Below are 12,455 nucleotides of genomic sequence, written 5' to 3'. Positions count from 1 at the left end.
ACTTGCAGGAAGGGTGCCGAAATATATAAAAAAAAAAAAAACACATTTAAATTTGCTACAATACATTTCATATTTGAAAAACATGATAGAATTAGTGTAGCGATGTTAGTTAAATTTAAATATGAAAAGATATTTGATTAAGCCAATACCAATGCTCTTATGAGATTTATTTTTTATCTGTCGAGCAAACCACTGACTGGCATGACTAGCGTCTGTGTATTTATGTACTCCTAGCATTCTAAATTATCAATGCTACCGACCATAAGGACCTCAATAAATCCTCCGCTATAGCTCTCGAAATTCCGGAGAGAAGTCATTACTGACCATGTATAAAGGCACAATATAATCGTTGCATTGTATGATCCCCACAAACCCTGGGTAAAAATAAAAAACCAAGTACTCTCTTTTTCCACAAGAGGACTTCATTTGCATTAACAGGAAAAAAAACAACTAAACCAATCCGATTTAAACAAATCAAAAGGTATATGCCATCTTAGACAAAATAAATAACTTTATCATCATGTTGTCATATAAGCCTTTCTCCAAGCAACTGTTGGTTAGTTTATTATTGGTATACCTTAATAAATGTACTACAGACAGACCAACCTACTGAGTTTTTCATCTTTGAACAAACGGGCTACAAGGCACTTCTTCCCTTGCCTAGAAGAAGTGGACAACAGAGACCAAGTCTGCCCATCATATTTGTGGCCTTCAAGCAAGGTGATGCACCGCGAAAACCCAAACTTTCAGAATTGCTTGAAAGAGAAAATTGCTTCTGCCTGCATCATATTAGGCAATAAAAGTGCCCGGAAAACACCTCTAGATCATAGAAATCTTTCTTTTTTTTATAGAAGGCGTCTTGGATATTGGACTAGGCTCTTTCAAGTACTGTAAAAGAGGCCTAGCTAGAAATCTAGTATTGACTATTGTAGAAACTTTGCAGCGGCTCGAGGCAGAACTCCAACATTTTTATTTTATTCAATTGCGAACAGTGACCCTGTATAAGAGAATGCTGAGATTGGGAGGATCCCCCCATTTATATAAAGTGAGAAAAATATTTATCCTCATAAGTCCGTGAGTCCATCTCCATTTCGTTCTTGTTAATTTCTTTTTTGTGGATGTGATTGCATGACATTTTTTCTGCTATGATGTTGGAATCAAACAAAATGGTAGCAGAAAACTACACAATAATTTTGTTTGATAAGTAATAAAAGTTAATCAGAAAAAACTACACAATAAATAAGACAAGGAGATTGATGGTGTACATGAAGAAATGGAATAAAACTTAGTCCTCTTTTCTTGTTCTTGTTTTTAGTCTTTACCAGTTTTCATTCATCAGCTATTCCACCAACCACGATATTGGAAGAGCTATCCTGTACCGAGGAAGAAGACCTACTTGAAGAACTCCCTTCAGTTACACTGTTTTCCTCCCTCCAACGCTTCCTAGAATTTTTTGGTTCTGGTGACAAATCCTGTGAAACAGTTACATTAATATCAATTATTTAAAATTTGATAGTTAAGTGCAATGCTAATATGTCAATCCAAAAAGGCTGCAACTGACCTGATCTTCAGTAGATCCAGGAGTCTTCAACTCCAGGTCTGTAGCAACATTATCGGAATCCTCACTTTCCCCAGTCTTGCTCTTCCCAGATGACTTGCACCTTGAATCTTGTTTATCCAAGATGGGGGATCGGTTACGTGGAGATGCACGCCGGGCAGACTGTTCGACCGAGGTATTTGGAGGTACATATGGAACAAAAGTTGAACAGGGGTTTGGAATGAGCCCAGGATTCTGATTTCCAAAGAAGGGGTAAGGCTGCATAGACGGATGCATTGGCATTGGCCCCGGAGGCATCGGCATGGGTACTGGAAATTGATAAGATGGTGGGCCCATGACAACAGAGTGATCAATTGCAGCCCATGGGAACATCGCCCCGAGTCTCTGCTGACATTGGACATTAAGGTTCTCAATATCAGATTTGAGAGATGCCTTTTCTTCTCTAAGATCATTTTTCTCCTGCATCAACTATACCCAAAAAAAAAAAAAAACAAACTTGAGTCAGAACCTCGCTGATGAACTCCACAGCTCACAGCATATACATCAAGACAAATTGATAAAAGGATTACCTCATGGGATTCTTCAGTCAGTGTCGAACACTCCGCTTTGAGTTTGTTGATTTGAGATGCAAGGTCCTTCAGCAATTGAATTGTATCAACTAGAATGGTTGATTTATCATTTTTGGGCCTGCTAGGATCTGCATTTTAAAGTCACCATATATTTTTGTCATGCTTCAGGCCAAAAGGTTCATGACCACCAGAAATTACAATCAAAAGCAACTAAACGCTTGGCATGTATTAAGTTTGTGTTGAATAAAGGCAGCTCCCATAAATATAGCTAAAATTATACCCATTCTATGAACATGATTTTCACATTCAATGCAAAACTTGACCAAATAAAGTAAAGAACTCGTCCTTAAACAGTTTCAGCGGTGGATTACTACATTGTAATCACTCTTCACGAATTCATAGTAAAGCTTAATATGTAAGTTTGATACGAGCTTAAAACCTAATTTAAATTAGTGTAAAGGCTGCTCAAAATCCAATATAGGTTAGGACTTGACACATTGCGACTCTACACCAATAAGACCCACGATCCATAATACAGAAATCGAATCACTGATGAAACAATGCTTTCGATTTTAAGAGATATATCCAAATAAGTGGTCTTATCGGCTATATTCGGAATATACCAAAAATGTGAACTGAAGAGAGTGTGAAGTCAAGTTTATAAATCCTAAAGTTAGGCATTAATTACGACTTTGTTGTCTACCTTATGCCATTATCAAATGGAATGTATAATAGCCATTTTGACGGTGCATAATTATATTGTTTCGTGAAGAAAACAGCTTAAAGAACACGCTATGCTCCACTATTTATATATGGGATATTTTTAGAGATGTTTATGGCTTGTTTGGATAATAAGATGAGATAAGATGATTTGTGAATGATAAAGAAATAATTTGTGAATAGTAGTGAAACAATTTGAGTTAAGATGTTTATGGGATTTTAGGAAATAAAAGAGAAAATATTGAATAAAAATATTTTAAAATTAAAATATTGTTAGAATATAATTTTTGTTTTGAAATTAGAAAAAATTAAATTATTTTTTGTGTTTTATTTTGAAATTTGAAAAAGTTGTAATAATTAGATGAAAATTTGAATATTTGAAATTGAAAAGTATTTATATTTGTGATGTTTAGAAATTAAGATGAGATGACGAGAGTATCTTGCTATCCAAACCAGACAGATTTGCATATTACGACGGTAGTAATTAGATGACAATTAAATTGCGTTGAACAATAAAGAGAGCAGCATTATTACCTACAACATTTCCCAACTCCACAAACTGCTCGTTTAGTCGATCCCTCCTCAATTTCTCTCGGCCAGCTTTCTGGGTTTTTCTTGCGGATATGCAATCCACTTCATACCTTTGGCTGCAGAGGTAATTCGTTAAAGCATTTTTTCTATTGAATTCAAAAGTGGCAGAATAAAAGCACAAGAAAAGGAATTTCTGGTGGATTAGGAAACAGTATATCAGTTACTGCAGGCATTTCTCATGGGTGCTTCTTTTCAAACAATTACGTTAAAAGCTACGCCTACAACCAAAGCTCAAATTCTTGAAACGCGGAACTGATATTAACCTGGAATATGGTAGGGAAGGAGTCGAGAGCTCGCCCGCATCTTGAGGGGTTGGGTGGAAATCTGGGGCGGATACGGTTTGAACGAAGTCCATTTTTGCCTTTCTTCCCCTTTCGACCGCGGACGAGAGAGCTGCTTCTGAATTGTTTTTGGTTGGACTATGAAATCGTAAAAAGTCCACTCCTCCAATAGCTTATCTGCAGACTGCAGCCCAGCCGCTGACTCGCGTCGTGCTTCGCTGTACTTCCCACGCTTTGTCGCAGCCGCCGACACGTCTTGAGATCTACGGGGTAGTCTGGGTATTTGGAGTATCTCGTGATTTAAATAGTAATAAAATTGTTTTGATTAATTTTAGAAATTACATAATTAAAAAAAAATATCAATAAAAATACTATAAAATTTAAAAATTATTTGAAAATAAGTTTTTCATATTATTTTTTATTTTGTAAGAGCTGTATTGATTTTTGTGTTTGGATAATGATCAGATAAAAAAGTTAAAAATTTGAAATTAATAAATATTTTGTATTTGAAATTTTGAATGATGTTTGAGAGTAAAATTATAATAAATTTTGAAAATATTGAGAATTATGTGTCTCATTTATCAACTATTTATTTATAAAATAGTTAAGATTTTTAAAAGTTTTGTTTATGCATGAAAATCGCACAACAAGTCGAATAATGCTTGGATTTACACGGTCTAGGCATTATACCTACATTGTTCTATGCATTTTTCCTTTTACAACAGGAAGTGAAAGGAAAGAGAGATAGAACACATAGATTTACGTGATTCGATAGAATGCCTACGTTCATGAATGTTTGAGAAGGAAAAATCAATTATAATATACTTGTCATAGTCTCTCATAACCTCTAATTTCTCACTACACAATAGAGATCTTGAATATATTTTATAAAGAATATCCCATTGGCAAAGCTCTCGAGAGAGAGGTTGAAGAATAAGTCGAAGAAGAAGCCCCCTTTTAATCATCTAACAATCCCCCTTAATTTGATACCTCTTTCCGCATGCTATTGCAATGTTGAGGCATGCTTTATTTTGCGTGTCTGGCCTCTCTCTCCCTCTCCTATTTTCTCCTGACACTCTCTTACCTTTTAATTATTGACACCCTCACCCATTGTCCCTTCCTGTCCCTTCTTATCCCCCCTCTCTCTCTCTGTTATTCTGCCTCTTAGTAGTGTGCTAGGCCTAATGTATTTTAGAGTGCGTTTAGATGTTGAAGTGAGTTGAGTTGAGTTGATAAAATATTATTAGAATATTATTTATTATTATTATTATTATTTTGAGATTTGAAAAAATTGAATTGTTTATTATATTTTATGTTGGAATTTGAAAAAGTTATACTGATAAGTTGAGATGAGTTGTGTTTTCAAACGAAGCCTTACCCTTTCACAAGTTCAGTCGATAAACAAAAATCTTAAGAAATTTGAAAAGATCATTTTTTATTTTAGAGTTCTTTAGAAGGGAAATAACATCCTCTTTATCTCATTTAAAGATAAATAGCAACTATTTAATTATAGTTTTACAAATATTTAGTGATTTAATTGGCATTTCGAGTAAACAAGTCTATACAAGTTTAGTGATTTAATAATCTTTGTTTTTGTCAACTCTGTACTAAAATCATTAATAGAGATTCATGATGTGAGATGCACATAAGGGACGACCCAAGATTTTGAATTTCTCATTAGTTTTATTCAATTTGATTTATTATGTTGAGGATAGGTTAAATTAGTTTTGAATATCATAATATAACTTTTCACATATCATTTTCTTTACACATTAATATGGACAGGCCAAAAATTAAATCATAAATATTGTTAGGACTAGGTTTCGAATTAAAATAAATTAAATGAACTTTTTCAGCTTTTAATATTGTTGTGGCAAAGTTTTGACATAAATTGAATGACGACTTTCTATATTAAAGACCATTGCGATAATTAATAACTTTTATTTATTAAAAAAATATTAAGATCAATTGACATATCAAATATTTTTCAGCTTTTAATCCGGGGGTTTTATTGATATTAGTTTCCATGCATAAATAATTTGTTAATTTTTTAGGAGTAATCATATGCATATAATTTTTGTAATGATATTTTAAATAGATAATAAATATGGGGATGTGGTACGTTTGGTTATCAATTTCATTATTATAAATTTTTTAAATTTTAATACAAAATATAATAAATAATTTAATTTTTTTAAATTTTTAAATAATAATAATAATAAATAATATTATAAAAATATTTTATCATATCAACTCAACTTAAATCAACTCAGTTTAACATCCAAACACATCTTTAAAATCTAAATAAAATTATTATTTTTAATACAGTAATACGATGATATTAATTATAAAAAAATGTACCCATATTTTAATTTTAAGTATACAATCTCTGTAAATTTATAGTGGATAGTGAAAGTATTTCATTTTATTATTACATTTTTTTAAAATTTCAGATAAAATATATTAAACAATTTAATTTTTTCAAATTATAAAATAATAATAATATTAAAAAATAACATTCTATTAATATTTTATTTAATTTTCAACTTTTATTTAAAACTATCTCATTTCACTGTCAAAACAGTAACTTAAATAAAAACTTATCTTAAAATGAAAAATTATTAGGCAAACGAGGATCTATATTTTGGAATCGATTTATAATGAAAAATTCTATTCATAAACCTCACACACTATATACCACTATTTTTATTATTTTTTTAATTTTTTTTTATTAAATGTATAGTATATAAATGATGAGTAGAAGAATTTAATTATTTTAAAAATAATTAAATTAAAAAAATAATAAAAATAAAGGAAATTTTGGTGTACGAGGCTTAATTGAAAGCTTATTTATAATTACTATACTACGATTGGCGGTTCCAAAACTTCGCACGGTCGTTTTCTCGATCTGAGCCGAGAGAGAGTCCGGGGACTGAGAGGAGCGAAAGGGGAAGCAAGATGTCGGGCATGGGAGACGGGTATGTGGGCACGGCCCAGGATTCCGTTAGGATCCGAAAGCTCGAGAAACAGAGGGAAGCCGAGCGCCGCAAAATCCAGGAGCTCAAGGACAAGTCCGCCTCCGCCAAAGGCCAGCCGGGCCTCCTCCAGTTCGGTAAAAGTCGGGCCGAGGTCCGTTTCCTAAACACATTACCCCAAACCATTTCTATCACTTCATAGGTTTTCTAATTGCTTTTGATACCTACGTATTAATTTATTTGAAGCTCGTTCTTTTAATTTATTTTCGTTATTATTGTTATTTATTTATTGTTTTTTGAAAAATGGGTATTTCAGATTCTTGAGCACGCGTTTAAGAAGGAAACTGTGGGTTTGGTTACTAGGGAGGAGTATGTTGAGAAGGTATTTTAACGCATGCCCAATAATAAAGCAATAAAGAGGAATATCTGTTTGTTATTGATTTAAACCAATGCGTAATTTGCTGTATAGAGAATTAATATTCGGACCAAATTCGAAGAGGAAGAGAAGGAGAAACTTCAGAAGCAGCAGCAAGAGTGAGTTTGAATTCTCGTATCAAATTTTGCACGATGAAATGATTTTTAATATGACAAATTATATTTTCAGGCTGGTGTGGAAGTGATTACTCGACATAATTTGATTTGAAAGATAAATTTTAAAATCTTACCATTTAAATGACTTGGATAGCGTACACACAGGGTTGAGAATAGAATAACTCCTTTAATATATTAGGACCCTTTATTTGTGCTGTTTAATATTTAATTTTATCATTCCTTTTGTTATAGGGAGGAGGAGCTTCAATTAAAAAAGCGTAAACAGAGAAAGATAAAGGGGAATTCCCGGTTGTCATTTGCGGATGATATCGAGAATGGTAGTGAAGAGGAGGATGGTGAAAGTGGTAAGCATTTAATCCTCAGCTTAAAACCGCTAGGTTTCCGTTTCTCCAATTACTACAAATAGCTCCTGATAGTAATAATTTTTTTTGTACTTTATTTTATTTATTTTATTTTATTTTTATGCCGGAAAACCTCTCCAAGGTAGGGCCCTTTGGACGCACCTCTACAGAGTAAACCCTGGTCCTATGCACTGCACTCTCGAAAGTTTCTCTACACGAAATTGGTTAAATTGCTGGTTTTTCACCAGGGGGTGTGGCCCTAAATGATTGTTTGTACACATGAGGTGTTGAACCTTGGACGTTGAAGGGAGTGATACTCCAAGACCAAGGCCTTCACCACTTGGGCCAACCCCTTAGGTTTTACTTTATTTTATTTTTTGCCGGCATATATTGGTAATGAGTGAATTTGTGGAATATTATTGTTAATAATTTTTCTAGCTACCTTAGAATAGTTTTCCTTTATGTCACTTTGATTCTGAACCCTAATTATTTATTATTATTCTTGTGAAATTGTGTTGTATCAAGTTGTGTTGTATGAAGATTTCGTGGGCTAGTGCTTAGCCATATTAGAAAATGCATGGTTTAACAAAAATATAGAACTTTTCTTAAATTTTCTTCCAACATTTGTATGACCTTGCTGAAGTCTGTGTGAGTTTAGTCTTTTATAGAAAGTCAGTTGATGATGCACAAAACTCCCTCCCTACAGGTCCAGAAGGTGTCTTAGTATTTTATGGTTTATACCTTGATGCCTTGGGGTTTTTACCCCCAAGAGGGTTGATCCTGAATATCTTAGGACAATTTTTTAAGGTACTCTATACCGTAAGTCTCAACTAAATGTCATGTCTTGGAATCACATAGAACTATAGAAGAATGTATTTATTGAATAAGCTTGTTGGAATGGGTCCATATATAAAATCCACAAATAATCTAGAGTCATCTATATGGTTTCCTTCTTGTTTTTTTCAATTGTTGAAAAGCGATCTTATGACCACTTGATGCATAGTCCAACCTGAATCTTAATGTGGACCATCAGCACTGCCCTGCATCTTGTGAAAAATGCATGTACTGAATCTGTTGGAGTGTGTCCCTAGGAACAAAAAAGTTCTTGAAATGCTAAACGAGGGTGTAAATTTATTTAGTTCTTGATTTCTGTCATGGACCTCGTTGAATTGATGTATCTCACATGAACCTACATCTTAGTGTTATAGTTATTTTCTGAAAAATGTTCATGTATTTTTTTTTTAAAAAGAATAATGCTGGATTGATGCCAGGCAAAAGAAACTTCATTGCTGGTTCTTTCCTTTACCATCTTATTGCAGAACCTTCACAATCAAAGAGGCTTCGGCATGGCAAATTTGGTAAAGATCCAACAGTGGAAACTAGCTTTCTGCCTGACAGGTGTTTTATCTCTCTCTCTTCTCGTCCCTGTCTCTCTCTTTCTCTCTAGTCTTGGGACTAACATTTGATCTTAGATGTGATGAGGATGCTCTTTCAGTGAGCGGGAGGCAGAGGAACAAGCTGAGCGTGAAAGGCTACAGAGACAGTGGCTTCTTGAGCAGGAGCAGATTCGAAGTAATTCCATGTTCTGATGCTGGTAAATTTTATATGGCTGCATGTAAAGAAAATCTTGACTGGATCCAGATTTGCATGTATTTCAGGTGAGCCTCTTGAAATTACATACAGCTATTGGGATGGAGCTGGCCATAGGCGGGGTATTAAGGTGAGTAGTGGTTACCTGAACTGCATATTATTTGCTACTGCTTGTAGTATTCCCTTTCTCAACTGTTAGGTACTGATATTTTATTGTTCTTGTCCCTGCTTACTTTTCTCATCATTCAGGTGCACAAGGGGGTTACAATAGGAGAGTTTCTTCGAGCTGTTCAGCAGCAACTTGCACCCGAGTTTCGAGAAATTCGAACCACCTCAGTGGAGAATTTGCTTTATGTGAAAGAAGATCTTATCATTCCCCATGTAAGATTCTGTTGAAAACAAGTACCTGAGTATGATTTTGACATTAAACTGTTGTGCATGTGGTAACTAATTCTCCATCATTTGTTTCTGTTATCGTGGAATTGCAGCAGCATAGTTTTTATGATCTAATCATTAACAAGGCCAGGGGCAAAAGTGGACCGGTAATGTTCAATTTTTTTAAAATTCCCTTCATCTTTTTGTTTCATTGTGTGTTTTCGGGGAGTGGAGTGAGTATGTGTTGGGACATGTTATCATGCTGGCTATACTTATTAGAAAAAAACATGTTATCATGCTGGCTATATCTCCATGTTCCAATAGGTACTCAAATTGCTCAGGAAAAAAAATGGTAGGAAAATTACAAATGGGAAAAGAAGTGATTAATATTTAGTGTTCCTGTCTTTTGTTTTTCTTGCAAATGATGGAAATGAGTTAACTATGCCTTACCTACAGTTGTCCACTAGTCATGAGCTTTCACCTCTTGGTTTTGAGTTGGAGTTTCACTTTCTTGACAATAAATCTGGAGAAAAATTATACTGTAAGATTCAAGAAGGAAGATGAAGTAGAAATCTTGTAGTATATGGCTGTAATACCCTACAGTCTATACTGCATGATTGTGTAGAGGAAGATGGTGAATGGGATCCCACATTTCTTAAGAGGGAGAAGTTCAAGTCCTGATTCCAAGAGGCTCCAATCGTAATCTTGACTAGTTCTTTTGGATTATGAGCCCAGATGTGGCTTGTGCCTCCCATAGGTCATTTCAATGGCTCATCAACAGAAAGTTTATGCCGTCATTGATAGCTTCTGCCCTAAATCCCCTACCATGTTTGTACTGCTGCTGACCCTGGATTCTTTGTTGCTACTTCCAGGATTTTGTTAGTGAAACCTAATTCAATTGCAGATGACAATGAAATTGGGTCTTTTCTGTGAAACAAATGGCTGTATTTTTCCTTTTAATTCTAGCTCCCTCCCTCTCTGTGTAGTCGGTCCTTATCAAAGGTGACTTATTTCATTTTTTTTTCTATGCAGCTTTTCCACTTTGATGTGCATGAGGATGTGCGAACAACTGCTGATGCAACGATAGAAAAGGATGAGGTACATTCTCTTCCTGCCCTATCATTATTTGTTTTTTTTTTTTTTTGTTGTATATTAAAGTTAACTTCAAATTTGCATGAACTGAAAATCGAAATAACTAAATATCAAATCACGGGCACAACCAAGCCCGAAACATGACTTCCATGCTGCTAAAAATGTTGCACATGCATTTTTTATAAGTAGTACAATTTTATTAAAAAAGCGCAAATATCCACTTCAAAATGTGGCACATGCTAACTCTCTAGACCCATTTTGGAAATTCTTAATGATGTATTCTGCAATGATACATTTTGGATGTTGGATTCTGATTGACTGACTGGAAGTCTGGAAGTTACCTGTGTATATTGAGAAATGTGTTGTAGCCAAAATGGCACCTTTACCCATTGTGTTAGTAATTTAAATTTCTAGCAGCTCTTTCTGTAAACCAACTTTGATATGTATTTTTTCCTTGAATCTTCTAACAGTCTCATGCCGGGAAAGTTGTTGAGAGGCACTGGTATGAAAAGAACAAGCATATTTTTCCTGCTTCAAGATGGGAGGTGGGTTTCTCACTCACAGTTTACGTATACATTTTAGTTGACCTATCCCCTATGCTTATGACAGTTATCAATCCAGATTTTTTATTATACCACGGCATCTTGGTTCATTCCAAATGAACTTTTTCATGCATACCACTCGGGTGCTTTTACCTGTTCAGTAACGTGGGAGTTCTTAGATTGTTTGACACCGATATTTTCTGGTTATTTTAGCTTCTTGTTTTGGAAGTGCAATGGACACTTGTTAGGATGCTCATCATGATGTTTTCTAATCACTTCTCTTCATCATTTTTTTCTGACAGATATATGACTCCACAAAAAAATGGGAGCGTTATACCATCCATGGGGAATGATTTGATCATTTTTCGCATGGAAAATGATTTACACAATATTTTTCACAATACATTTCACAACAATGTGTTAAATGATGGGTATTTTTATAAATCACCTTATAAAAATAACATCATTTTACAAGAATACTTTTATCTTACAATATTATTGTGAAATGAATTGCAAAAAATGTATTGAGTTTATCATTACTCCCCCACATCTACGGGATCCAGCTTTTGTACTTTTTTGGAAGCAGTGGAACCTGGTTTTGTCGACAGTTTCTTGGGCTCAATTCTTGTACTGTTATTCGAATGTTTTAGATTGAGTTACCTAGTAAAAAGGAAAATGGGATTGGCAAGTTCCTTTACTATCTGATAGTTTATGATTAGATCCTGTAAATGTTTGTTTGAGAGATTTGTATAGTTGCAGTTATTATTGCAGCATTCATTGTTCTCCCACAATTTCTGATGTTCGTCCTTTACCATATAAAGTCTGGTTTATTGCAACCTTAAAAAGTAGATAATAATAATTATTAGATAATCTTGAAATATAAAAGTATAGTATTTTTATTTTTTTAAATGAATTATTCTATTTTTTCAAGTCATTATGTAGAATACATAATTTATATCACTTAAATGATAAGATTTGATTTGTAAAATTTAAAATTTAAAATTTATTTTTCAAATCAAATTATGCAATGGAAACATTTTATTATACATGCTTTCCGTATTGATTTGGGAATAAAAAATTTCTATTACATATCATATCCTTAAAATTAATAATCTTCGAGTAATTTAGCGTTGAATTTGTTGAGCCACAATTAAGAAGGTGATTGTCTCTGACTTCGGCTAAAATGTATTTTCAATCTAAATAAAATGATATTTATAATTATAAATTGTTCATTTTAAAAATAAAAATTAAATGCAAATTTATTATTAA

General features: G+C 33.6%; 2 protein-coding genes across 4 annotated transcripts; one reads left to right on the top strand and one right to left on the bottom strand.

The window, feature by feature from the left end:
* Window positions 1-330: 330 nt before the first annotated feature.
* Window positions 331-4,001, bottom strand: LOC121257232 (transcription factor bHLH121). 3 transcript variants are annotated; one of them, XM_041158172.1, is made up of 6 exons: window positions 3,702-4,001; window positions 3,382-3,494; window positions 2,128-2,255; window positions 1,562-2,026; window positions 1,323-1,472; window positions 331-997 (listed from the first exon to the last, which is right to left on the bottom strand). In XM_041158172.1, the coding sequence occupies exons 1-5, from the start codon at window positions 3,791-3,793 to the stop codon at window positions 1,329-1,331; spliced, it is 942 nt and encodes a 313-aa protein (XP_041014106.1). In that variant the 5' UTR covers window positions 3,794-4,001; the 3' UTR covers window positions 331-997; window positions 1,323-1,328. The 3 variants fall into 3 exon arrangements, with proteins under 3 accessions (XP_041014106.1, XP_041014107.1, XP_041014105.1); XM_041158173.1 differs by having other exon boundaries at window positions 331-779; XM_041158171.1 differs by lacking the exon at window positions 331-997 and having other exon boundaries at window positions 1,171-1,472.
* Window positions 4,002-6,575: 2,574 nt separating this feature from the next.
* On the top strand, window positions 6,576-11,977 carry LOC121257231 (protein XAP5 CIRCADIAN TIMEKEEPER-like). Its single transcript, XM_041158170.1, has 12 exons — window positions 6,576-6,848; window positions 7,011-7,076; window positions 7,164-7,228; window positions 7,478-7,590; window positions 8,907-8,985; window positions 9,083-9,159; window positions 9,246-9,307; window positions 9,427-9,558; window positions 9,666-9,719; window positions 10,585-10,650; window positions 11,115-11,189; window positions 11,489-11,977. The coding sequence occupies exons 1-12, from the start codon at window positions 6,678-6,680 to the stop codon at window positions 11,537-11,539; spliced, it is 1,011 nt and encodes a 336-aa protein (XP_041014104.1). The 5' UTR covers window positions 6,576-6,677; the 3' UTR covers window positions 11,540-11,977.
* The last annotated feature ends 478 nt before the right edge of the window (window positions 11,978-12,455 follow it).

The sequence above is a fragment of the Juglans microcarpa x Juglans regia genome, chromosome 3S (assembly GCF_004785595.1).
Source record: "Juglans microcarpa x Juglans regia isolate MS1-56 chromosome 3S, Jm3101_v1.0, whole genome shotgun sequence".
Classification (NCBI taxonomy): domain Eukaryota; kingdom Viridiplantae; phylum Streptophyta; class Magnoliopsida; order Fagales; family Juglandaceae; genus Juglans; species Juglans microcarpa x Juglans regia.
Note: the sequence above shows the minus strand (reverse complement) of the source record. Positions and strands in the feature narration are given on the sequence as shown.

Coding starts and splice junctions, on each gene's coding strand:
- LOC121257231 (XM_041158170.1), top strand. CDS start 6,678: ATGTCGGGCATGGGAGACGGGTATGTGGGCACGGCCCAGGATTCCGTT. Junction 6,849..7,010: donor TCGGTAAAAGTCGGGCCGAG/GTCCGTTTCCTA, acceptor TGGGTATTTCAG/ATTCTTGAGCACGCGTTTAA. Junction 7,077..7,163: donor GGGAGGAGTATGTTGAGAAG/GTATTTTAACGC, acceptor TTTGCTGTATAG/AGAATTAATATTCGGACCAA.
- LOC121257232 (XM_041158172.1), bottom strand. CDS start 3,793: ATGGACTTCGTTCAAACCGTATCCGCCCCAGATTTCCACCCAACCCCT. Junction 3,495..3,701: donor CCTTCCCTACCATATTCCAG/GTTAATATCAGT, acceptor TTACCTCTGCAG/CCAAAGGTATGAAGTGGATT. Junction 2,256..3,381: donor GGAGTTGGGAAATGTTGTAG/GTAATAATGCTG, acceptor TTTAAAATGCAG/ATCCTAGCAGGCCCAAAAAT.